Source organism: Mobula hypostoma, chromosome 13 (genome assembly GCF_963921235.1).
Source record: "Mobula hypostoma chromosome 13, sMobHyp1.1, whole genome shotgun sequence".
Lineage (NCBI taxonomy): Eukaryota > Metazoa > Chordata > Chondrichthyes > Myliobatiformes > Myliobatidae > Mobula > Mobula hypostoma.
The window spans coordinates 49,998,212-50,024,349 of record NC_086109.1 but is presented as its reverse complement, the minus strand read 5'-3'; the positions used below and the strand labels follow the sequence as shown (position 1 = coordinate 50,024,349).

The 26,138-nt window shown below is 47.5% G+C and overlaps 1 protein-coding gene across 2 annotated transcripts in view; it reads right to left on the bottom strand.

Annotated features, from left to right (window-relative positions):
* The window catches only part of cacna1sa (calcium channel, voltage-dependent, L type, alpha 1S subunit, a), a 469,610-nt gene extending 443,911 nt beyond the window's left edge, over window positions 1–25,699 (bottom strand). For both annotated transcript variants that reach the window (XM_063065671.1, XM_063065672.1), the window contains exon 1: window positions 25,340–25,699. In XM_063065671.1, coding sequence (XP_062921741.1) covers window positions 25,340–25,509 — 170 coding nt within the window. In that variant the 5' untranslated portion in view covers window positions 25,510–25,699. The remainder of the gene's footprint in view (window positions 1–25,339) is intronic.
* Between the last annotated feature and the right edge of the window lie 439 nt (window positions 25,700–26,138).

Below are 26,138 nucleotides of genomic sequence, written 5' to 3'. Positions count from 1 at the left end.
ATTATAACTTGTAGACCACATCCTTACTACTGTCTGAGGGTCTTATATAACTCCCATCAGAGTCTTTTTATCCTTGCAGTTCCTTAGCACTATCCATTACGATTCAACACATTCCAACCCTATGTCATCTCTTTTTAATGATTTCATTTCATTTTTTTACCAACAGAGCCATGTCACCCCCTCTGCCTTCCTGCCTGTCCTATCGATATAAAATGTATCCCATTGGTCCATACTTCCTCTACTGTCATGATGAGACCACACTTAAGTTAGAGGAATAACAACTCATATTTCATCTGGGTAGCCTCCAAATTGATGGCAGAAACGTCAATTTCTCTAACGTCCAGTAAGTTCTCCTGCCTTCCCTCCTCTCTTTTTCCATTCTCCATCCTGGCACCCCTCTCACCCCTCCTCTTCTCGTCATCTGCCTATCACCTCACTCTGTTGCACCTCCTCCTCCTTCTCTTTCTCCCATAGTCCATTCTCCTCTATCAGATTTCTTCTTTAGCCCTTTACCTTGTCCAGCTATCACCTCCCTAGATCTCACTTCATCCCCTGCACCCATCCATCCACTTTCCTCCTCATCCCCAACTTCCTTATTCTGGCTTCTTCTCCCTTCCTTTCCAGGTCTACTGAAGGGTCTCAGCATGAAACATTGACTGCTTATTCCTCTCCAATGATGTTGCCTGACCTGCTGAGTTCCTCCAGAATTCTGTGTCTTGTCAATGGCGAGTACAGTGTTAATAGATGTGGTGGGAGAGGGGTGGAGAAAGACAAAGGGATGGGTGGGTAGAAAGAGTGGGAAGGCAGTGCAGACATAGTATTAAAACTTCTCCATTGATCAGAAGGGACAGGAGCCTTAAGTTCCACACCAGGAGGTTGAGGAACATTTATTACCCTACAACCATCAGGCTCCTGAACCTTCACTCACTTCAACACTGAACTGATTCTACGACCTACAGGCTCACTTTCAAGGACCCACCTATCCAGGCCATACTCTCTCTTCCCTACCACCATCGGAAAGCAAGTACACACTACCAGGTTCAGGAACAATTATTACCCCTCCACCATCAGGCTCTGAACCAGCGAGGTTTATTTCACTCAGCTCAACTCTGAACTGATACCACAACCTATACTCACATACAAGAACTCGTTACAACTCATGTTCTCAATATGATTTTTTCTTTTCACAGTTTGTCTTCTTCTGCACACAGGTTGTTTGTCAGCCTTTGTTAAAGCCAATGTAAAGTTATTATCAAAGTCACCATACACTAATCAAAGTTGCTGGTGAACGCAGCAGGCCAGGCAGCATCTATAGGAAGAGGCGCAGTCGACGTTTCAGGCCGAGACCCTTCTCACTCTTCCTTCAGTTAGTCCTGACGAAGGGTCTCGGCCTGAAACGTCGACTGCGCCTCTTCCTATAGATGCTGCCTGGCCTGCTGCGTTCACCAGCAACTTTGATGTGTGTTGCTTGAATTTCCAGCATCTGCAGAATTCCTGTTGTTTGCACCATACACTAACTTGAGATTCATTTCCTTGCAGGCATTCACAGGAAAATAATGAAATACAATAAATTTTTGAAAAACTATACATAAACAAGGACTGAAAAACAATCAATGTGCAAAAGACAAATTGTGTAAATAAAAAAAACACTGAGGACATGAGTGGATGAGTCCTTGAAGGCGAGTCTGTAGGTTGTGCAATCAGTTCAGACTTGACGTGAGTGAAGTTAACCACACTGGTTCAGAAGTTAACTGTCACTGAACCAGGTGGTGTGGGACCTGAGGCTCCTGTACCACCTGCTCCATGATAGCAGAAAGAGGACATCGCCTGGATGGTATATATAGTTTTTTTTTATAAATGCTGTTCTACTTATCTATAAATCATAATCTCTTATTTATTCACTTTTCATTGTATTTGCAGTTTGACTCTTTTACACATTGGTTGTTTGTCAGTCTTTGCAATTTTTCATTGGTTCAAAAGTTCAAAGGTTCATTTATTATCAAAGTATACAACTCTGAAATTCTTCCCTGGGTAGTCATGAAACCAAGCAAGAAAAGAAAGGTAGAACAATCATCAACCCCCAAATCCCTCCTCCCACACAAAAAAACAAGAAAGGTCAGGCAGAAAACACAGAATATAAAAAAACTATAAGACTGAAAAAGCCTATAGTCCAAATCCACATCCAAAATGCAGAAAACCTGGGAACACTGTCTGGGCACAGTGGCAGGCTCTGCCCTCTCTGGTACAGAGCCATCAAAAGGCAGGCACCTTCCATACTCGCCTCGATGCTTCAGTCTCCTTCACCACTTTCATCGATGTACAACAGAAGCTTTAATCAGCAAAATGGAGTAAGACATTGGCTTGCGCCCCATCCTGAAGCCTGCCCACTACGAGGTTCGCTCACGCTGCCTCTGCCTCCCGGAATCCTCTCACATGCTGCAGAGCTCTGGAGCACCCAAACAGTCCCCAAACTTCTGCATCCACCTGATGTTCCAATCTCCCTCATCGCTTTAATTGGCAATCAATCGCAGAAATGGAGTCAAACATCAACTTGAGCCCCTTCCCACTGCCTGCCCACCATGATGTTCCTGCACGCTGCCTCTGCCTCCCAGAATCCCCTTGGAGACTGCAGAGCACTGGAACTCCCAAACAATCTCCAAACTACAAATCACAGATCCGGAGTCACATTCAAGGCAAGAAACAAATGTAAAAGACATAAAAGTGGAATATATGGTTTCATGATCTATCTGGAAGATGTCGACCGGAGGTGTGCTGTACGCAGGCACCATCTTGACCAGTTCTATTGTATTTCTTCACTCTACTGTGAATGCCAGCAAGAAAATGAAACTCAGGGTTGCACAGTATATGAGAACATACAAGTATATTGAGGATGAATTTATGAAGACTAACTTTGGCTTTGACTTTTGACTTTGGGTAAAAGAAGGGACTTCTGAGGATCTGACTGATGGGTGGGCAGAAAGTGGAGAGGAAAGAGGGGATTAGAGAATGAAATGGTAAAACACAGACTGAAACAGGAAGGGTAACACACACAAAATGCTGCTGGAACTCAGCAGATCAGGCAGCAACTGTGGGGAGGAATAAACAGTTAATGTTTCAGGCAGGACTGGAAAGGAAGGGAGAAGAAACCAGAATAAGATGGTAGGGCGAGGGAAGGAGTACAGGCTGGCAGGTGATAGGTGAGACCGGGTGAGGGGGAGGTGGGTGATTGGGGGTGAAGGGTCAAAGTGAGAAGCTGGGAGGTGATAGGTGGAAAAGATAAAGGGCTGAAGAAGGAATTTGATAGGAGGGCAGGGTGGATCATGGGAGAAAGGGAAGGATGAGGGGGACCAGAGGAACTATAAGACCACAACACATAGGAGCAGAATAAGGCCAACACGGCTGATTTATTAGCCCTCTCAATCCCATTCTCCTGCGTTCTCCCTCTAACTTCTGATATTCTGACTAATCATGAAACCATCAACCTCCACTTTGAATGTACACAATAACTTGGGTTCCACAGCTGCTTGTGGCAATGAATTCCACAGATTCACTACCCTTGCATATCTGGACATTCCTTTGATCTGGAGCTGTGCCCTCTGGTCTTAGACTCCCCCACTATAGGAAACATCCTCTCCACATCTACTCTAGCTGTGTCCTCTGGTCCTAGACTCCCCCACTATAGGAAACATCCTCTCCACATCCACTCTGTCTGTGCCCTCTGGTCTTAGATTCCCCCCACTATAGGAAACATTCTCTCCACATCCACTCTATCCAGACACTTCAATATTCGATATATATCAATGAGATATCTCTCATTCTTTTAAATTTAAGTGATTAGAGGCCCAGAGCCATCAAATGCTCCTCATTCCCGGAATCATTCTCATGAACATCCTTGGACCCTCTCCAATGCCGGTACAAGTTTTCTCAGCCCAAACCTGCTCATAATGCTTTGTGTGGTCTGATCAATGCCTTATAGAGACTCAGCATCACATCCTTGCTCTTATATTCTAGTCCTTTCAATATGAATGGTTAACATTGCATTTGCCTTCCTTACCACCGACTCAACCTGCAAATTAATCTTCAGGGAATACTACACGAGGACCCCCATATCCCTCTGTGCCTCTGAGTTTTGAATTTTCTCCATGTTTAGAAAAGAGTCTCTGCCTTTATTCCTTCTACCAAAGTGCATGACCATACTCTTCCCTACACTATATTCCAGCTGCCAGTCCTTTGTCCATTCTCACAATCTATCCAAGTCCTTCTGCAGACTCCCTGATTCCCCAACACTACCTGCCTCTCCACCCATCTTCGTATCAACCACAGACTTGGCCACAAAGCTATCAATTACATCATCCAAATCATTCGCATTTAATGTGAAAAGAAGCAGTCCTGACAACAACCCCTGTGGGACAATACTAGTCACTGAACAACAACCACAAAAGTCCTCCTTTATTCCCACCCTTTGCTTCCTGCCAGTCAGACAATCTTCTATCCATGCTAACAACAGGAATTCTGCAGATGCTGGAAATTCAAACAACACACATCAAAGTTGCTGGTGAACGCAGCAGGCCAGGCAGCATCTATAGGAAGAGGTGCAGTTGACGTTTCAGGCCGAGACCATGCTAGTATCTTTCCTATAACACCATGGGTTTTTAAGTAGCCTCATGTGCAGCCCCTTATCAAAGGCCTTCCGAAAGTCCAGGTAAACAATATCAATTGACTCTCCTTTGTCTATCCTGCCCATTATTTCCTCAAAGAATCCCAACAGATTAGTCAGGCAAGATATCCCCTGAAGAAAACTATGCTGACTTTGACCTATTTTATCATTTGTCTCCAAGTACCCCGAAATCTCATCCTAATCGTGGGAGTGAGTTTAAGAGTCAAGAGGTAATGTTTCAGCTATATAGGACCCTAGTCAGACCCCAATTGGAGAACTGTGCTCAATTCTGGTCGCATCACTACAGCAAGGACGTGGAAACCATAGAAAGAGTGCAGAGGAGATTTTCAAGGATTTTGCCTGGATTGGGGAGCATGCCTTATGAGAATAGGTTGAGTGAACTTGGCCTTTTTTCTTTGGAGCGACGGAGGATGAGAGGTAACCTGATAGAGGTGTATAAGATGATGAGAGGCATTGATCATGTAGATAGTCAGAGGCTTCTCTCCAGGGCTGAAATGGTTAGCACAAGAGGGCATAGCTTTAAGGTGCTTGGAAGTAGGTACAGAGGAGATGTCAGGGGTAAGTTTTTTACTCAGAGAGTGGTGAGTGCATGGAATGGGCTGCCAGCGGCAATGGTGGAGGCAGAAACAATAGGGTCTTTTAAGAGACTCCTGGATGGCTACATGGAGGTTAGAAAAATAGAGGGCTATGGGTAAAGCCTAGGTAGTTCTAAGGTAGGGACATGTTTGGCACAGCTTTGTGGGTTGAAGGGCCTGTATTGTGCTGTAGATTTTCTATGTTTCTATTAATAATGGACACCAACATATTCCCAACCACTGTGGCCAGGCTAATGGCCTATAATTTCCTTTCTTCTGCCTCCCTCCCTTCTGAAAGAGTCAAGTGACATTTGCAATTTTCCAGTCCTCTGAAACCATTCCAGAATCTACTGATTCTTGAAAGATCTGGTTTACCCTGTATACCTTGGACTTTAGAAATAACACCGTGTTATGTCATCTGCAGAGGTTCTCTGATGACTCAGCAATAGTTGGGTGGTATAACAGAAGGATAAATACAGGGCCCTAGTGGAGGTCTTTGTCAAATGGCAATTCAACATCAGTAAGACAAAGGAGATGGTGATGGACTTTAGGAAGACTAAGCCTGCACTGCTCCCTGTTACTATTGATGGTGAGGAGGTAGATATGGTGAAGACCTACAAGTACCTGAGGGTGAACCTGGATGAAAGACTTGAGTGGAGCTCCAAGACAGAGGCCGTGTACAAGAAGGGCCAGAGTCATCTCTACTTCCTGAGGAGACTGAGGTGCTTTGGAGTATGTAGGCCTCTCCTTCACATGTTCTACCAGTCTGTTGTCACTAATACAACCTTCTAAATGGTGGTGTGCTGGGGCAATGGCATCAACATGGGTGATGCCAATAGGCTCAATAAATCAGGCTCAACTTGAGTAGAAGGGCTGGCTCTGTTATAGGAGTCAAACTGGACACACTGGAGGCTGTGGTACAACAACAGACCCAATGGAAAATCCTGGCAGTTCTGGACAATGTTTCTCACCTTCTGTATGCCACCTTGGCTGAACAGAGGAGCACTCTTAGCAGTAGACTAAGACAACTGCACTGCTCCAAAGAGCGCTATATGAAGTCATCCTTACCCTCAGCCACTAGGTTCTATAATGAGTCAACCTACAGCCAGGGAAATGATGACCCCCCCCCCTCCTGTTAACTGTTTGTGGTAACTTTTTTTTATTCTTTCTACTTCTGCTCTGATATTTATATCTGTGCACTTGATAATGCTACTGTGACATTGTAATTCCCTTTGGGATCAATAAAGTATCTATCTTTCTATCATTACTAATGCCTCCACAATTTCTTCAGCTACAGTACCTCTTTCAAAACCTTGGGATGTAGTCTATCTTGTCCAGGTAATTTATCTACAGTTGAAGTCAGAAGTTTACATACACCTTAGCCAAATACATTTAAACTCGGTTTTTCATAATTCCTGACGTTTGATCCTGGAAAACATTCCCTGTCTTAGGTCAGTTAGGATCACTACTTTATTTTAAGAATGTGAAATGTCAGAATAATAGCAGCGGGAATGATTTATTTCAGCTTTTGAGATTAGGTTAGATTATGAGGACACTCAGTCCTCATTTACTGTCATTTAGAAATGCATGCATTAAAAAATGATACAACGTTCCTCCAGAGTGATATCACAAGAAAACACAGGAAAAACCAAGACTAAAACTTACAAAACCACATAATTATAACATATAGTCACAACAGTGCAAAGCAATACCATAATTTGATGAAAAGCAGACCATGGGCACGGTAAAAAACAAGTCTCAAAGTCCCGATAGCCTCATCATCTCACGCAGGCAGCAGAAGGGAGAAACTCTCCCTGCCATGAACCTCCAAGCGCCGCAAACTTGCCGATGCAGCACCATTGGAAGCACCCTACAGCAGCGGACTCTGAGTCTGTCCGAAAACTTCCAGCCTCCGACTGGCCCCTCCAACACAGCCTCTCCGAGCACCATCCTCTGCTGAGTGCTTTGACCCCGCCCCAGCCGCTGAGCAACAAGAAAAGCCAAGGATTCGGGGCCTTCCCCTCCAGAGATTCTGGATCACACAGTAGCAGCAGCAGCGAAGCAGGCATTTAAGAAGTTTCACCAGATGTTCCCCCGTACTCTCACGTCCGTCTCCATCAAATCAGGATTGTGCACGGCACCCTACTTGACAAATAACAGACATCACCACTGGAGCGGCCGCTGCGAGCTGCATCACGCCGCCATCTTCTCCTCCCTCCTTTATTTCTTTCATCACTTTCCCAGTGGGTCAGAAGTTTACATACACTTTGTTAGTATTTGGTAGCATTGTCTTTAAATTGTTTAACTTGGGTCAAATGTTTTGGGTTGCCTTCCACAAGCTTCTCACAGTAAGTTGCTGGAATTTGTTCCATTCCTCCTGACAGAACTGGTGTAACTGAGTCAGGTTTGTAGGCCTCCTTGCTCGCACACACTTTTTCAGTTCTGCCCACAAATTTTCTATCGGATTGAGGTCAGTGCTTTGTGATGGCCACTCCAATACCTTAACTTTGTTGTCCTTAAGCAATTTTGCCACAACTTTGGAGTCATGCTTGGGGTCATTGTCCACTTGGAAGACCCATTTGCGACCGAGCTTTAACTTCCCGGCTGACGTCTTGAGATGTTGCTTCAATATATTCACATAATTTTCCTTCCTCATGATGTCATCTATTTTGTGAAATGCACTAGTCCTTCCTGCAGCAAAGCACCCCCACAACATGATGTTGCCACCCCCATGCTTCATGGTTGGGATGGTGTTCTTCAGCTTGCAAGCCTCACCCTTTTTCCTCCAAACCTAACGATGGTTATTATGGCCAAACAGTACCATTTTTGTTTCATCAGACCAGAGGACATTTCTCCAAAAAGTAAGATCTTTGTCCCCATGTGCACTTGCAAACTGTAGTCTGGCTTTTTTATGGCGGTTTTGGAGCAGTGGTTTCTTCCTTGCTGAGCAGCCTTTCAGGTTATGTCGATACAGGATGCATTTTATTGTGGATATAGATACTTGTCTACCTGTTTCCTCCAGCATCTTCACAAAGTCCTTTGCTGTTGTTCTGGGATAGATTTGCACTTTTCGCACAAAGTACGTTCTCTCTAGGAGACAGAATGCATCTCCTTCCTGAGCGGTATGACAGCTGTGTGGTCCCATGGTGTTTATACTTGCATACTATTGTTTGTACAGATGAACGTGGTACCTTCAGGCATTTGGATTGCTCCCAAGGATGAACCAGATTTGACATCATTTTCTGGCCTCAATCCGATAGAAAATTTGTGGGCAGAACTGAAAAAGCGTGTGGGAGCAAGGAGGCCTACAAACCTGACTCAGTTACACCAGTTCTGTCTGGAGGAATGGGACAAAATTCCAGCAACTTTCTGCGAGAAGCTTGTGGAAGGCTACCCAAAACGGTTGACCCAAGTTAAACAATTTAAAGGCAATGCTACCAAATACTAAACTTCTGACCCACTGGGAAAGTGATGAAAGAAATAAAAGCAGAAATAAATCATTCTCTCTACTATTATTCTGACATTTCACATTCTTAAAATAAAGTAGTGATCCTAACTGACCTAAGACAGGGAATGTTTTCTAGGATTAAATGTCAGGAATTGTGAAAAACTGAGTTTAAATGTATTTGGCTCAGGTGGATGTAAACTTCTGACTTCAACTGTACCTTCAGACATTTTATCTTCCCAAGCACCTTCTCCTTAGTAATATCAGCAACACTCAATTCTGCCCCCTGACACTCTTGAATTTTTGGTATACTACTAATCTCTTCCACAGTGGAGACTGACACAAAATATTAAGTTCCTTCGACATTTCTTTGTTCCCTATTGCTACCTCTCCAGCATCATTTTCCAGTGGTCTGATATCCAGTCTCACCTCTCTTTTATTCTTTATATATTTGGAAAAACACATTATATTATTATATTATATTATTGGCTTACTTCCCTTGATATTTCATCTTTTCTCACCTTGTGGCTTTTTTAGTTGTCTTCTGTTGGTTTTTAAAAACTTCCCAATCCTCTAACATCCCACTAATGTTTTGCTATTTTGTATGCCCTCTCTTTTGCTTTAATGCCATCTTTGACTTCCCTTCTCAGCCATGGTTGCCTCATATTCCCTATAGAATACTTCTTCACCTTTGGGCTATATCTATCCTGCATCTTCCAAATTGCCCCCAGAAACCCCAGCCACAGTTTTCCTGCCGTAATCCCTGACAGTGTCCCCTTCTAATCAACTTTGACCAGCTCGTCTCTCATGCTTCTGTAAATCCCCTTACTCCACTGTAATACTGATACATCTGATTTTATCTTCTCCTTCTCAAACTGCAGGGTGAATTCGATCATACTATCACTGTTTCTTAAGTATTCGTTTACCTTAAACTCCCAGTTTGTTACACAGCACCCAATCCAGAATTGCCTTTCCCCTGGTGGGCTCAACCACAAGCCATCTCACAGGCATTCTACAAACTCCCTCTCTTGGGATTCAGCACCAACCTGATTTTGCGCATTGCCTTTTTTAAAATACCTTTTCTGAGTAATTTGTATCCCACATCCTGCATTCTATTTGAAGGCCTGTATATAACTCCCATCAGGATAACTTTACTCTTGCAGTTTCTTAACTCTACCCACAAGATTCTATATCTTCTGATCCTATGTCAGCTTTTTATGTAATGAACCGGAAGAAATTAGGGAGTTTAAGGTAAACGAGCCCTGAGGAGCAAGTGATCACAATATGATTGAGTTGAACTTTAAATTTGATAGGGAGAAAGTAAAGTCTGATGTAGCAATATTTCAATGGAGTAAAGGAAATTACAGTGGTATGAGGGAGGAATTGGCCAAAATAAATTGGAAGGAGCTGCTGGCAGGGAAAATGAAGAAGGTACAGGATACGCAAACAACATAAGTTCCGCCACCTCCAACGGGATCCCACCACTAAGCACATCTTTCCCTCCCCCCCCCCACTTTCCGCAGGGATCACTCCTACGCGACTCCCTTGTCCATTCGTCCCCCCCCATCCCTCCCCACTGATCTCCCTCCTGGCACTTATCCTTGTAAGCGGAACAAGTGCTACACATGCCCTTACACTTCCTCCCTTACCACCATTCAGGGCCCCACACAGTCCTTCCAGGTGAGGCGACACTTCACCTGTGAGTCAGCTAGGGTGATATACTGCGTCTGGTGCTCCCGATGTGGCCTTCTATATATTGGCGAGACCCGACGCAGACTGGGAGACCGCTTTGCTGAACACCTACGCTCTGTCCGCCAGAGAAAGCAGGATCTCCCAGTGGCCGCACATTTTAATTCTACATCCCATTCCCATTCTGACATGTCTGCCCATGGCCTCCTCTACTGTAAAGATGAAGCCACACTCAGGTTGGAGGAATAACACCTTATATTCCGTCTGGGTAGCCTCCAACCTGATGGCATGAACATTGACTTCTCTAACTTCCGCTAATGCCCCACTTCCCCCTCGTACCTCATCCGTTATTTATTTATATACACATTCTTTCTCTCTCTCTCTCCTTTTTCTCCCTCTGTCCCTCTGACTACACCCCTTGCCCATCCTCTGGGCCCCCCCCCCGTCTCTCTCCCCGGACCTCCTGTCCCATGATCCTCTCATATCCCCTTTGCCAATCACCTGTCCAGCTCTTGGCTCCATCCCTCCCCCTCCTGTCTTCTCCTATCATTTTGGATCTCCCCCTCCCCCTCCCACTTTCAAATCTCTTACTAACTCTTCCTTCAGTTAGTCCTGACGAAGGGTCTCAGCCTGAAACGTCAACTGTACCTCTTCCTAGAGATGCTGCCTGGCCTGCTGCATTCACCAGCAACTTTGATCTGTGTTGCTTGAAGGTACAGGATAGATGTATTCCAAAACTGAAGAAATAGTAAAACCGTGGCTGACAAGGGAAGTCAAAGTTAATGTAAGAGCAAAAGAGAGGGCATACAACAAAGCGAAAATCAGCGGGAAGATAGAGAATTGTGATGCTTTTTAAAACCTATAGAGAGCAACTAAAAGGATCATTAGAAGGGAAAAGATGAAATATGAAAGCAAGCTAGAAAACAATATTGACACAGACAGTAAAAGCTTTTCCAAGTATATCAAAAATAAAAGAGAGATGAGAATGGATATAGGACCACTAGAAAATGAGGCTGGAGAAATAATAATGGGGGCCAAGGAGATAACAGATGAACTAAATGAGTATTCTGCATCAGTCTTCACTGTGGAAGACACTAGCAGTGTGTCAGATGTTGAAGGGTATGAGGGAAGTGAATGCAGTTACTATTACAAGGGAGAAGGTCTGGAAAATTGCAAATCTCACTCCATTCTTTAAGAAAGGAAATTATAGACCAGTTAGCCTGACCTCAGTGGTTGGGAAGATGTTGGAATCAATTGTTAAGGATGAGATTATGGAGTACTTGGTGACACAGGACAAGATAGGACAAAGTCAACATGTTTTCCTTTAAGGAAAATCTTGCCTAAGGAACCTGTTGGAATTCTTTGAGGAGATTACAAGTAGAATAGATAAAGGGGATGCAGTGGATGTTGTATATTCGAATTTTCAGAAGGCCTTTGACAAGGTCTCACATGAGGCTGCTTATCAAATTAAGAGCCCATGGTATTAAAGGAAATTTACTGGCATGGTTAGAGCATTGGCTGATTGGTAGGAGACAGTGAGTGGGAATAAAAAGGTCTTTGTCTGGTTGGCTGCCAGTGACCAGTGGTGTTCTGCAGGGGTCGGTGTTGGGACTGCTTCTTTTTATGCTGTATATCAATTATTTAGATGATGGAATAGATGGCTTTGTTGCCAAGTTTGCAAATGATACGGATATTGGTGGAGGGGCAGGTAGTATTGAGGAAATAGGTAGGCTGCAGAAGGACTTAAGACAGATTTGGAGAATGGACGAGAAATGCACGCTCATGCACTTTGGTAGTAGAAATAAATCTGCAGACTATTTTCTAAATGGGGAAAAAATACAAAAATCTGAGATGCAAAGGAACTTGGGAGTCCTTGTGCAGAACACCCTAAAGGTTAACTTGCAGGTAGAATCGGTGGTAAGGAAGGCAAATGCAATGTTGGCATTCATTTCAAGAGGTCTAGAACACAAGAGCAGGGATGTGATGCCGAGGCTTAATAAGGTACTGGTGAGGCCTCACCTTCAGTATTGTGAACAGTTTTGGGTCCTACATCTAAGAAAAGATGTGCTGGCATTGGAGAAGATCCAGTGGAGGTTCACAAGGACGATTCCAGGAATGAAAGGGTCATCATATGAGAAACGTTTGATAGCTCTAGGTCTGTATCTGTCGGAATTTAGAAGGGTGAGGGGTATCTCATTGAAAGCTTTCGAATGTTGAAAGGCCTAGACAAAGTAGATGTGGAAAGGATGCTTCCTATGGTGGGGAGTCTAGGACAAGAGGGCACAGCCTCAGGATAGAGGGGAATCCATTTAAAATAGAGAAGCGGAGAAATTCCTTTAGCCAGAGGGTGGTGAATTTGTTACCACAGGCAGTTGTAAAGGACAGATTGTTGTATGTATTTAAGGCAGAGATTGATAGGTTCCTCATTGGACAGGGTTGAGGAATCATAGCTACAGTGCAAGATGTTGGAGGAAGTCAGCAGTCAGGCAGCATCTATGACAAAGAATAAACAATTCACGTTTCAGGCTGAGACCCTTCATCAGGACTGGAAAGGAAGGGGGAAGATGCCAGAATAAAAAGGTGGGAACAGGGCAAGCAGGATAGCTAGAAGGTGATAGGCAGTGGGAAAAGTAAGGGACAGGAGAAGAAGGAATCTGATAGGAGAGGAAAATGTACCATTGGAGAAAAGGAAGGAGGAGGGCACCAGAGGACAGTCATAGTCATAGTCATACTTTATTGATCCCAGGGGAAATTGGTTTTTGTTACAGTTGCACCATAAATAATTAAATAGTAATAAAACCATAAATAATTAAATAGTTATATCTAAATTATGCCAGGAAATAAGTCCAGGACCAGCCTATAGGCTCAGGGTGTCTGACCGTCCAAGGGAGGAGTTGTAAAGTTTGATGGCCACAGGCAGGAATGACTTCCTATGATGCTCTGTGTTGCATCTCGGTGGAATGAGTCTCTGGCTGAATGTACTCCTGTGCAGGGGAGGAAAAGAGGTAAGAGGCCAGAGTGGGGAAAAGAAGAAGAGAGAAGGGAGAGGGGAAAAGAAACAAAGAGAAAAGTAGTTTTCAGGAGGAGAAATTGCTGTTCATGCCATCAGGTTGGAGGCTATCCAGATGAAATATGAGGTGTTGCTCCTCCACCCTGAGAGTGGTCTCATCGTGGCAGAAGAGGAGGCCATGGACTGACGTGTCGGAACTGGAACAGGGTTCGGAATTAAAATGGTTGGCCATGGGAAATGTCCTGGCTATAATGTTCATTTGTATACGAATGTAAGTCATCGGATCCATAGCTTAAGTTGTGGATTACTTGACCCTTGAAATTTCTACTATGCAAGGCCCCCCCCCTCAGACTGGCCCAGTGTTCAGCAGTGGCTAAAGTGAGTAATCTGTAGCCTTGTTTAACAAGAGAGCTCCTGTCAGACACTGGGAGCATTACCAAACCACAGTTTATAGATTCTTTGTCATAAGCAGCTGGGGAAGGCAGTGATTCCATTGATTGCAGAAGAGGCTGGAGAGCTCAGTGCCACCTCTGATCATGCTGAGCAGGGCTGTGCTAACCTAATATGGATTGAAACTAGGGACAGCTGCACCAACCATGTCAAAAGGCATCTCCCGTCACACTCAATAACACTCTATTCCTGTCCCACTCTCAACTCCATCGCTCTACCCCACTTGACACACACCCACTCTTCCCCAGCCTCCTCCTTTACTGGATTCTAACTCTACTCTCTCTCCACTGCCCTCACGTTCTTTCGTCACCCTTTTCAGGGAGAACATAGACTCTCCTCACAGGCAGTGGTGGGAGTCAAACCCCGATTGCTGGCACGATAAAGCCTTATGATAGCTGCGACACCGGCCCGCCCCACCAACAAGTGTTTGCCAATACTGTTTGCTAATGCGGAGCAATTCAGATGCTGCAGTAGTAGATCCGGACTCAGGTTCAGATTAATTTACTTATCACATGTACATTGAAACATGTGTCATTTGTGTTAACCAAGGATGTGCCCACAATTGTCAGCACATGTCCCAGCACTAACATAGCAGGCCCACCATGCTCGGCAAACAAGCAACAAAATAAACCTTTTTCCCATCCCTCCCTCCAAACTCAGGGTAGCCCGCCCCAAGCCTCTAAGCCTCCAGGCCTCCAGTCCTTGTCTCCCAAGCTTTCAGACACACAGACACTGGGCCTTTGGACATCACCCAGGACAGTGATCATGGTTTGACTTATGAGCCTCGACGTCCGCTCATGCATGGACTTCTGACCCCGGTGACCCTTGCCCTCTTCCTACCACTTTTCTTTCTTCCCCTTCTATTCTTTCCCCTCATTGCTACCATCAAGGAGGAACACAGGAACCTGAACCGCACATTCAGCATTCCAGGAACAGCTTCTTCCCACCACCATCAGATTTCTGAACGGACAATGAATCCATGGACACCACCTCGCTCTTTATTTCTACTCACTTAATTTAATATTTTTATATATATAGTTATTGTATTTTATACTTTTTATTATTATGTATTGCGATGTATTGCTGCCACAAAACTACATATTTACAACATATGCTCTCCATCTACATTCACCAGCCCCAATCTCTACTCCACAGCTATTCTCGAAGCCCCAATCCCTCAACCTCCATCTTCCCTCCTGCCCCCTTCTCTCCCCACCACCTCCAAACTTCTCCCTATCTCGCACCCTCTCCTCACAAACTGTGTACTCCACATGACTGCTCACTCTCTCATCCCTTCCGTTTTAATTCTTCTTTATCCCTCCCCTCCATTACACACAACCTTCTATCTCTCCCGCTCTCTTCCCTCTTCTTACACAATCTTCTACCTCTCCCACTCTCTCCCCTCTTCTCAATCTTCTATCTCTCCCCTCTTCTCACACAATCTTCTATCTCTCCCACTCTCTCCCCTCCTCACAACCTTCTACCTCTCCCATTCTCTCCCCTCTTCTCACACAATCTTCTATCTGTCCCACTCTCTTCCCCTCCTCACAACCTTCTACCTCTCCCATTCTCTCCCCTCTTCTCACACAATCTTCTATCTCTCCCATTCTCTTCCCCTCCTCACAACCTTCTACCTCTCCCATTCTCTCCCCTCTTCTCACACAATCTTCTATCTCTCCCATTCTCTCCCCTCCTATACACACAATCTTCTATCTCTCCCACTCTCTCCCCTCCTCACAATCCTCTATCTCTCCCCTCTTTTACACAATCTTCTACCTCTCCCACTCTCTCCTCTCCTATACACACAATCTTCTATCTCTCTCACTCTCTCCCCTCCTCAGAATCTTCTATCTCTCCCATTCTCTCCCCTCCTTTACACACAATCTTCTACCTCTCCCTTTCTCTCCCCTCCTATACACACAATCTTCTATCTCTCCCACTCTCTCTCCTCCTCACAAACTTCTATCTCTCCCCTCCTGTCACATAATCTTTTACCTCTCCCACTCTCTCCCCTCTCACACACAATCTTCTACCTTTCCCAATCTCTCCCCTCCTCTCACACACCATCTTCTACCTCTCCCACTCTCTCCCATTGTCTCCCCTCTCTCACACACAATCTACCTCTCCCACTCTCTCCCATTCTCTCCCCTCCCCACACACACAATCTTCTACCTCTCCCATTCTCTTTCCTCTGATCTCCCTAACTTCTCCAATATCCGTCCCTACTCTCCCTTCCTCTCCCCTGCCTTCCTCACTATTTCCTGCCCTCCCACACTCAGAGTCCAAATCAGAACCAGGTTTATTATCACTGACATATGTCATGAAATTTGTTGTTTTGTGGCAGCAGTACATTGCAATACATAATTTAAAACACTATAAATTACAATATTTTTAAAAATTAAAGAACTAGTGCAAAAAGAGAACAAAAAAGACAAACAATAGTGTGGTAGTATACATGGGTTTACAGTATTGCCCATTCCAAAATTGTCAAATCCTCAATCTTTCAAATAGTTAACTATCTCAACCTTAAATATATCCAATGATATAGCCCCGACCGCCAGTGAATTCCAAAGATTTGACACTCCCTGAGAAGACCTCTCCAATCTCTCTCAAACACCCTTGATCGCTCTCAATTTACTCCTCTCTCCACCTTCCATGCCCCTCCACTTTAGAGCATAAGATGCAGGAGCCAAATTAGGCCATTTAGCCCATTGAGTGTGTTCTGCCATTCCATCATGGCTGATTTATTTTCCCTCTCAACCCTGTTCTCCAGCCTTCCCCCCATAACCTTTGAAGCTCTTACTAATCAAGAACCTATTAACTTCGATTTAAATATACATAATGACTTGGCATCCACAACCATCTGTGGTAATGAATCCCACAAGTTCACCACTAAAGAACTACCTCCTCATTTCTGTTCTAGAGGGATGTCCTTCTGTTCCGAGGCTGTGTGCTCTGGTTCAAGACTCACCAGCTACAGGAGACATCTCCATGTCCACTATACCTAGGATGTTCTTCCCCCTTACATTCTACTCTCCCTCCCCCTCCTTTCCTACCTTCCTAACCCCCACCTCTCCATTCCCACTTACTATCCTCCTCTTCCCTTCCTTAGTCACAACCCCTGCTCCCTCGATCCACCTCTCCTGTTCCTTTATACCTCACTACCCCTCCTTCCTCTCCCTCTCCCTCTGTGCTACCTTTATCACTTTTTGTCCTCCTCTATCATTCTCATCCAACTTCAAGGTTTAACTGTTACTCCAGAAAAAAATTCAAAAGATAAATAACACAATAATATTTTTAAATACACAATAAATATAAATACATAAATTAAGTTATATACATAGATTGATTGTATGTCCATACAGTGATGCTTGGCTGGACAGAAGGTGACTGACAGGAAATAATAAAGTAGTGGTGGAGTGAGTGGGTGGAGGTGTTGATCAGCCGTACTGCTTGGGGAGAGTAACTGTTTTTGAGTCTGGTGGTCCTTGTGTGGGTGCTACGTAGCCTCCTCCCTGAGGGGATTGGAAAAACTGTCCACGAGCAGGGTGGGTGGGATCCACAACAGATGTTCTCTCCCATCATGGCCACTCCATCTTGCTCACCCTTTTCCTCTAACCTCTACTTCCATCTCCCCGTCCTTTCCTCTCTACTTGCCTCTTCTCCATCAGCACTCCTCCACTCCCAACTCTCCTTCTGTCTCTGTGTCCCCAGCCTGAGTCACATTTGTCCCTCAATCTCGTTCTATTTGTCCCCATCTGGCAGGCACTCTGTGAGTCACATTGAAAGGATATTGATGGGCTCACAGAGTGCATCACTGATTACATCAACTTTTGTGTGGACTGCAGTGTTCAACAAGAACTGCCCTTTGTTATTCAAATAACAAGGCATGGGTAACAAAGGACATTAAGGACATCCTGAACGCTAAAAAGAGGGCGTTTAGAGATAGAAATAGGGAGGAGCTGAGGGCGATACAGAGAGACCTGAAAGCCAGGATCAGGGAGGCTAAAGACAGGTACAGGAGGAAGCTTGAGTGGAAATTCCAGCAGAACAACATGAGAGGGGTCTGGAGTGGGATGAGGACCATCACTGGGTTCCGGCAAACTAGCAACAGAGGAGCTGAAGGCAGTGTGGACAAGGCCAACGAACTTAACCTGTTCTTTAACAGATTTGACATTGTGGCCCCTGCCCATTCCCCCACATGAGTCATCTGTTGTCGGCCCCCAACCAACACATATTCCACTCTTCCCTCCTACCCCTCCTCACAGTCCCCCACCCTGCTGTCATGACTATACCCCTTCCCCACACGAAACCACCACGGTGGGCTTCACAGGTGAGAAGACAGCTGAAACGTCTCAACCCAAGCAAGGCTGCAGGACCGGATGGTGTCAGTACCAGGGTGCTCAAAGCCTGTGCCCCTCAGCTATGTGGAGTACTTCGCCATGTCTTCAACTTGAGCCTGAGGCTCCGGAGGGTTCCTGTGCTGTGGAAGACGTCCTGCCTCGTCCCTTTACCGAAGGCGCTGCACCCCAGTGGCCTCAATGACTACAGACCGGTGGCATTGACCTCCCACATCATGAAGACCCTGGAGAGACTTGTTCTGGAGCTGCTCCGGCCTATGGTCAGGCCACACTTAGATCCCCTCCAGTTCGCCTACCAGCCCCAACTAGGAGTTGAGGATGCCATCATCTACCTGCTGAACCGTGTCTACATCCACCTGGACAAGCCAGCAAGCACTGTGAGGGTCATGTTTTTTGACTTCTCCAGTGCGTTCAACACCATCCGCCCTGCTCTGCTGGGGGAGAAGCTGACAGCGATGCAGGTGGATGCTTTCCTGGTGTCATAGATTCTTGATTACCTGACTGGCAGACCACAGTACGTGTGCTTGCAACACTGTGTGTCCGACAGAGTGATCAGCAGCACTGGGGCTCCACAGGGGACTGTCTTGTCTCCCTTTCTCTTCACCATTTACACCTTGGACTTCAACTACTGCACACAGTCTTGTCATCTTCAGAAGTTTTCTGATGACTCTGCCATAGTTGGATGCATCAGCAAGGGAGATGAGGCTGAGTACAGGGCTACGGTAAGAAACTTTGTCACATGGTGTGAGCAGAATTATCTGCAGCTTAATGTGAAAAAGACTAAGGAGCTGGTGGTAGACCTGAGGAGAGCTGTTTCCATCCAGGGGGTCAGTGTGGACATGGTGGAGGATTACAAATACCTGGGGATACAAATTGACAATAAACTGGACTGGTCAAAGAACACTGAGGCTGTCTACAAGAAGGGTCAGAGCCGTCTCTATTTGCTGAGGAGACTGAGGTCCCTTAACATCTGCCGGACGATGCTGAGGATGTTCTACGAGTCTGTGGTGGCCAGTGCGATCATGTTTGCTGTTGTGTGCTGGGGCGGCAGTCTGAGGGTAGCAGACACCAACAGAATCAACAAACTCATTCGTAAGGCCAGTGATGTTGTTGGGATGGAAGTGGACTCTCTGACGGTGGTGTCTGATCAATCTTGGTCAATGTCTCCCACCCACTACATAATGTACTGGTTGGGCACAGGAGTACATTCAGCCAGAGACTCATTCCACCGAGATGCAACACTCAGCGTCATAGGAAGTCATTCCTGCCTGTGGCCAACAAACTTTACAGCTCCTCCCTTGGAGGGTCAGACACCCTGAGCCAATAGGCTGGTCCTGGACTTACTTCCTGGCATAATTTACATATTACTATTTTACTATTTATGGTTTTATTACTATTTAATTATTTATGGTGCAACTGTAACGAAAACCAATTTCCCCCGGGATCAATAAGGTATGACTATGACTATCTTCACCTTCCCCAGCCCTTCCTCCTCTCACCACACATTGGGCACCACAGTAGTGTAGCAGTTAGCGTGGAGCATCACAGTTCCGAGTTCGTCATCTGAGAGCAGCCTGTATCCCTGTGGAATGTGTGAGTGTTTCTCCAGTCCAAAGCCGTACCGGTTAGTAGGTTAATTGGTCATTGTAAATTGTCCCGTGATTAGGCCAGGGTTAAATTGGGAGTTGCTGGGCAGTGCAGCGTGTTGGGTTGGAAAGGCCTGTTCCACACTGTGTCTCTAAAGAAAACGTACTCCCTCTCAGTATGCTTTCTCAAAGCCATATTTTTATCTCAGTCATAAACACAAGAGATTCTGCAGATGCTGGAAATCCAGAGCTGGAGGAACTCAGCAGGTCAGGCAGCATCTATAGAGGGGAATAAAGGGTCTCGGCCCAAAACTTCGACTGTTTATTCCCCTTCATGGATGCTGCTTGACCTGCTGAGTTCCTCCAGCAGTCTGTGTTTCTCACCTCAGTACCTGCCTCTCCACCCACTCGGTGATTGGGAGTCTGGAAGTCAAGGCCTAACGGCCGAAGCCTGGGGACTTGTGGCCCAGAGCCCTGTCCTGGGGTTGGAAGACAGTCTGTGCAGGGCGGATGGGCAGGTGGGAGGGAGGAAAGTGGCTTACTTCTGCTGCTGTTGTTTTGTTGCTAGTTGTGTTGTGTCCGGTCGTGTTCTGTCTTGTTCTGCTGAGCATTATGGGTATGGTATGTCTGCACTGGAGCGTGTGTTTACACTTACAGGCTGACCCCGGCCCATCCTTGGTGTGTTGGCTGTTAATGCAAACTATGCATTTCATCGTACTTCTCAATGTACACGATAAATAAATCTAAACCTGAACCTCTTTCTACTGATATTCTCATTCCCATCCTCTCTCTCTTTCTCACCAAAGCCCCCTTATCTCATCCCACTACCCTCTTCTCTCCATTTATTTTTCCCTCTCTCACGTCCTTCCTGTCCCCTTCTCTCCCCCTCACTCCTTTTAGCTGTCTTCATCAGTCTGTCTCTCCAACCATGCCTATCCACAGTAACACACACAAAATACTGGAGGAACTCAGCAGGTCAGGCAGCATCTATGGAAATGAATAAACAGTCGGCATTTCTGGCCAAGACCCTTCAGTAGGAATTCAGTATTCTCTCTATCAGGACTATCATCCCTCTCCCTGTTCCTTTACAAGGATCAAGGGTGATCTTCATTCAATATATAAATTTACGTGTTAGGAATTTGCTGCGTTGCGTTGCTCAGGGTGAGACATGCAACAAAAAATAACATTCAATAATAATAAAGAATTATAGAAAAAATAAAGTTAAAGTTAGATTAAGTTATAGAATAAAATGTGCACAAATACAAAAATACCAGCATTTATTTACAATGAGTCCATAACACATAAGGCACAGAGCAGAATCAGCCCATTCAGCCCATCGAGTCTGTTCCAACAACCCATCGAGGCTGACTTATTATTTTTCTCAAACCCGTTCTCCTGCCTTTTCCACATAACTTTTGATGCCCAACAACCTCCGCTTTAAATATACCCAAAAACAGCCTCCACAGCCGTCTGTGGTAGTGAATTCCACTGATTCACCGCCCATGGCTGAAGAAATTCCTCCTCGTCTCTGTCATAAATGGACATCCCTCTATTCTAAGAGGGTCTTACTCTGCTCTGGTCCACTATAGAAAACATCTTTTCCACGTCCAGTTATAAAAAGTGGTTCAAAGTGTCTACAGTGCAGAGACAGGGAAAATAGATAGAGGGGAGTGGAGTGGTAACTAGATGGTTGGCCAGATTAACTGCCTGGGGGAAGAAGCTTTTAAGATGGTGTGAAGTTTTTTGTTTTAATAACCCTATGGTACTTTCCAGAAAGGAGATTTTGGAAAAGGCAGTTTGGTACATCACAAGAGAGTCTGCAGACACTGGAAATCTTGAGCAACAACCACAAAATGTTGGAGGAACTCAGCAGGTCATGCAGCAATGTTCTACTTTCTGTCCAGTTCTTTGACCTGGATACACAGAGTACAAGTCTTGCAGTGGCCAATAACCTTTCCTGACCTGACAACTCGCGATAGTTTTCGTATATTGTGAGAAGACGCTATCCCTACACGCATTTCCACTCGCACAGCCCCGAGCCCTAATCCAACAGTTGCCTCCACTCCCACCCCCCACCACCCAACTGCCCACACTGTGCCCATCTGTTGCCTCTGCCCCCGCTCCCAATATACACACAGAGGGCACTTTATTAGGCACCTCCCTGTACCTAATAAAGTTTATGTTCATGGTCTTCTGCTGCTGCAGCCCATCCACTTCAAGGTTCAAGCTGTTGTCCATTCAGAGATGCTCTTCTGCACACCACTGCTGTAACACTTGGTTAATTAAGTTACTGTCACCTGCCTGTCAGCTTGAACCAGTCTGGCCATTCTCCTCTGACCTCTCTCATTAACAAGGCATTTTCAGTCACAGAACTGAGCTTTTTTTTTGTTTTTTGCACCACTTGCTGTACACTCAAGATACTGTTGAGTGTGAAAATCCCAGGAGATCAGCAGTTTCTGAGATATTCAAACCACCCGTCTGGCACCAACAATCATTCCATGGTCAAGTCACTTAGATCATGTTTCTTCCCCATTCTGATGTTTGGTCTGAGCAACAACTGAACCTCTTGACCATGTCTGCATGATTTTATGCATTGAGCTGCTGCCACGTGATTGGCTGATTAGATATTTGCATTAATAAACAGGTATATCTAATAAAGTGGCCCCTCAGTCAACAGATAATCTACCAGTGGGAAGAAACCAGAATACCGAAGAGAAACACACAAAGCCATTGGCAGAATATGGATACTGTACTCCATACACACAGCACCCATGATGATGATCAAACCAGGGTCTAGGGAGGTGTGAGATGCTGTTGTGATGTTTTCTTCCAATCACACATCATCATTCCCCATCTCAAACACCCACCATCATTCCACCCAAACACTCACCATCGTCCCCCTCACAAACACCCACCATTGTCCCCCACAAAACACTCACCATCATCCCCCCAAACAGTCACCATCGTCCCACTCCAACACTCACCATCATCCCCCTCACAACCACCCACCATCGTCCCCCTCACAACCATCCACCAACGTCCCCCTCACAAACACCCACTATCGTCCCCCTCACAAACACCCATTATCGTCCCCCTCACAAACAGCCACCATCGTCCCCCTCACAACCACTCACCATCATCCCCCTCACAACCACTCACCATCGTCCCCCTCATAAACACCCACCATCATCCTCCTCACACCCACCATCGTCCCTCCTCACAAACACCCACCATCATCCCCCATAAACACTCACCATCGTCCCCCCAAACACTCACCATCGTCCCACTCCAACACCCACCATCGTCCCCCTCACAACCACTCACCATCATCTCCCCTCACAACCACCCACTATCATCCCCCTCACAACCACCCACCATCATCTCCCCTCACAACCACCCACCATCGTCTCCCTTACAACCACCCACCATCATCTCCCCTCATAACCACCCACCATAGTCCCTCTCACAACCACCCACCATCATCTCCCCTCACAATCTCCCACCATCATCTCCCCTCACAACCACCCACTATCATCCCCCTCACAACCACCCACCATCATCTCCCCTCACAACCACCCACTATCATCCCCCTCACAACCACCCACCATCATCTCCCCTCACAACCACCCACCATCGTCCCTCCTCACAACCACCCACCATCGTCTCCCCTCACAACCACCCACCATCGTCCCCCTCACGAACACCCACCATCGTCTCCCCTCACAACCACCCACCATCGTCTCCCTCACAAACACCCACCATCGTCTCCCTCACGAACACCCACCATCGTCCCCCTCACGAACACCCACCATCGTCCCCCTCACAACCACCCACCATCGTCCCCCTCACGAACACCCACCATCGTCCCCCTCACAACCACCCACCATCATCTCCCCTCACAACCACCCACCATCGTCCCCCTCACAACCACTCACCATCATCTCCCCTCACAACCACCCACTATCATCCCCCTCACAACCACCCACCATCATCTCCCCTCACAACCACCCACCATCGTCTCCCTCACAACCACCCACCATCATCTCCCCTCATAACCACCCACCATAGTCCCTCTCACAACCACCCACCATCATCTCCCCTCACAATCTCCCACCATCATCTCCCCTCACAACCACCCACTATCATCCCCCTCACAACCACCCACCATCATCTCCCCTCACAACCACCCACTATCATCCCCCTCACAACCACCCACCATCATCTCCCCTCACAACCACCCACCATCGTCCCTCCTCACAACCACCCACCATCGTCTCCCCTCACAACCACCCACCATCGTCCCCCTCACGAACACCCACCATCGTCTCCCCTCACAACCACCCACCATCGTCTCCCCTCACAACCACCCACCATCGTCCCCCTCACGAACACCCACCATCGTCTCCCCTCACAACCACCCACCATCGTCTCCCTCACAAACACCCACCATCGTCTCCCTCACGAACACCCACCATCGTCCCCCGTCCCCCTCACAACCACCCACCATCGTCCCCCTCACGAACACCCACCATCGTCCCCCTCACAACCACCCACCATCATCTCCCCTCACAACCACCCACCATCGTCCCCCTCACAACCACTCACCATCATCTCCCCTCACAACCACCCACTATCTTCCCCCTCACAACCACCCACCATCATCTCCCCTCACAACCACCCACTATCGTCTCCCTCACAACCACCCACCATCATCTCCCCTCATAACCACCCACCATAGTCCCTCTCACAACCACCCACCATCATCTCCCCTCACAATCTCCCACCATCATCTCCCCTCACAACCACCCACTATCATCCCCCTCACAACCACCCACCATCATCTCCCCTCACAACCACCCACTATCATCCCCCTCACAACCACCCACCATCATCTCCCCTCACAACCACCCACCATCGTCCCTCCTCACAACCACCCACCATCGTCTCCCCTCACAACCACCCACCATCGTCCCCCTCACGAACACCCACCATCGTCTCCCCTCACAACCACCCACCATCGTCTCCCCTCACAACCACCCACCATCGTCCCCCTCACGAACACCCACCATCGTCTCCCCTCACAACCACCCACCATCGTCTCCCTCACGAACACCCACCATCGTCTCCCTCACGAACACCCACCATCGTCCCCCTCACAACCACCCACCATCGTCCCCCTCACGAACACCCACCATCGTCCCCCTCACGAACACCCACCATCGTCCCCCTCACAACCACCCACCATCGTCCCCCTCACGAACACCCACCATCGTCTCCCCTCACAACCACCCACTATCATCCCCCTCACAACCACCCACCATCATCTCCCCTCACAACCACCCACCATCGTCTCCCTCACAAACACCCACCATCGTCCCCCTCACGAACACCCACCATCGTCCCCCCTCACAACCACCCACCATCGTCACCCTCACAAACACCCACCAGTCGACCCTCTCCCCCCTATCCCTATCTCCACCCAACTACTCAACACCGGATCCCCTCCCTCCCTCCCTCCCTCGGCCCAGTGCCCACCGAAGGATACTTCCACTCCACGATGCTGGTGCAGAGTTTGCGGAGCGGGTTTCTGAGACTCAGGCACAGTAGGGACCTTGGTGGTCGCGGTGGCCCCACACATACCGGCTTCTTGCCCTTCTTGCTGTCGGGTCGCTTCCGGAGGGCCACGTCCCCGTCCGCCTCAGGCTTCGCCTCCATGGTGGTGGGCTTCTCTCCCCCCACTGTCCCGGGGTCTCTGCCTGCTCGCTCAAAGCGCGATGTGCTGACCACGGCCGCCCAGAAATACCACAACGGATAAAATTAGAGCAGGCAGAGCTATGGGACTCGTCCAGGCAGCTAACAGCTGCATCGACAGAGAGGGGAGAGGGGGAGGGGAGAGGGGAGAGGGGAGAGGGAGAGGGAGAGGGAGAGGGAGAGGGAGAGGGAGAGGGAGAGGGGGAGGAGGGAGAGGGAGAGGGAGAGGGAGAGGGGGGAGGAGGGAGAGGGGGGAGGAGGGAGAGGAGGAGGAGGGAGAGGGAGAGGGAGAGGGGGAGGGGGAGGGGGAGGAGGGGGAGGAGGAGGGGGAGGGGGAGGGGGAGGAGGGGGAGGGGGAGGGGGAGGAGGGGGAGGGGGAGGGGGAGGAGGGGGAGGGGGAGGGGGAGGGGGAGGGGGAGGAGGGGGAGGAGGGGGAGGGGGAGGGGAGGAGGGGGAGGGGGAGGGGGGGGAGGGGGGAGGGGGAGGAGGGGGGGAGGGAGGAGGGGGAGGGGGAGGAGGGGGGAGGGGGGAGGGGGAGGAGGGGGGAGGGGGGAGGGGGGAGGAGGGAGGAGGGAGGAGGGGGAGGAGGAGGG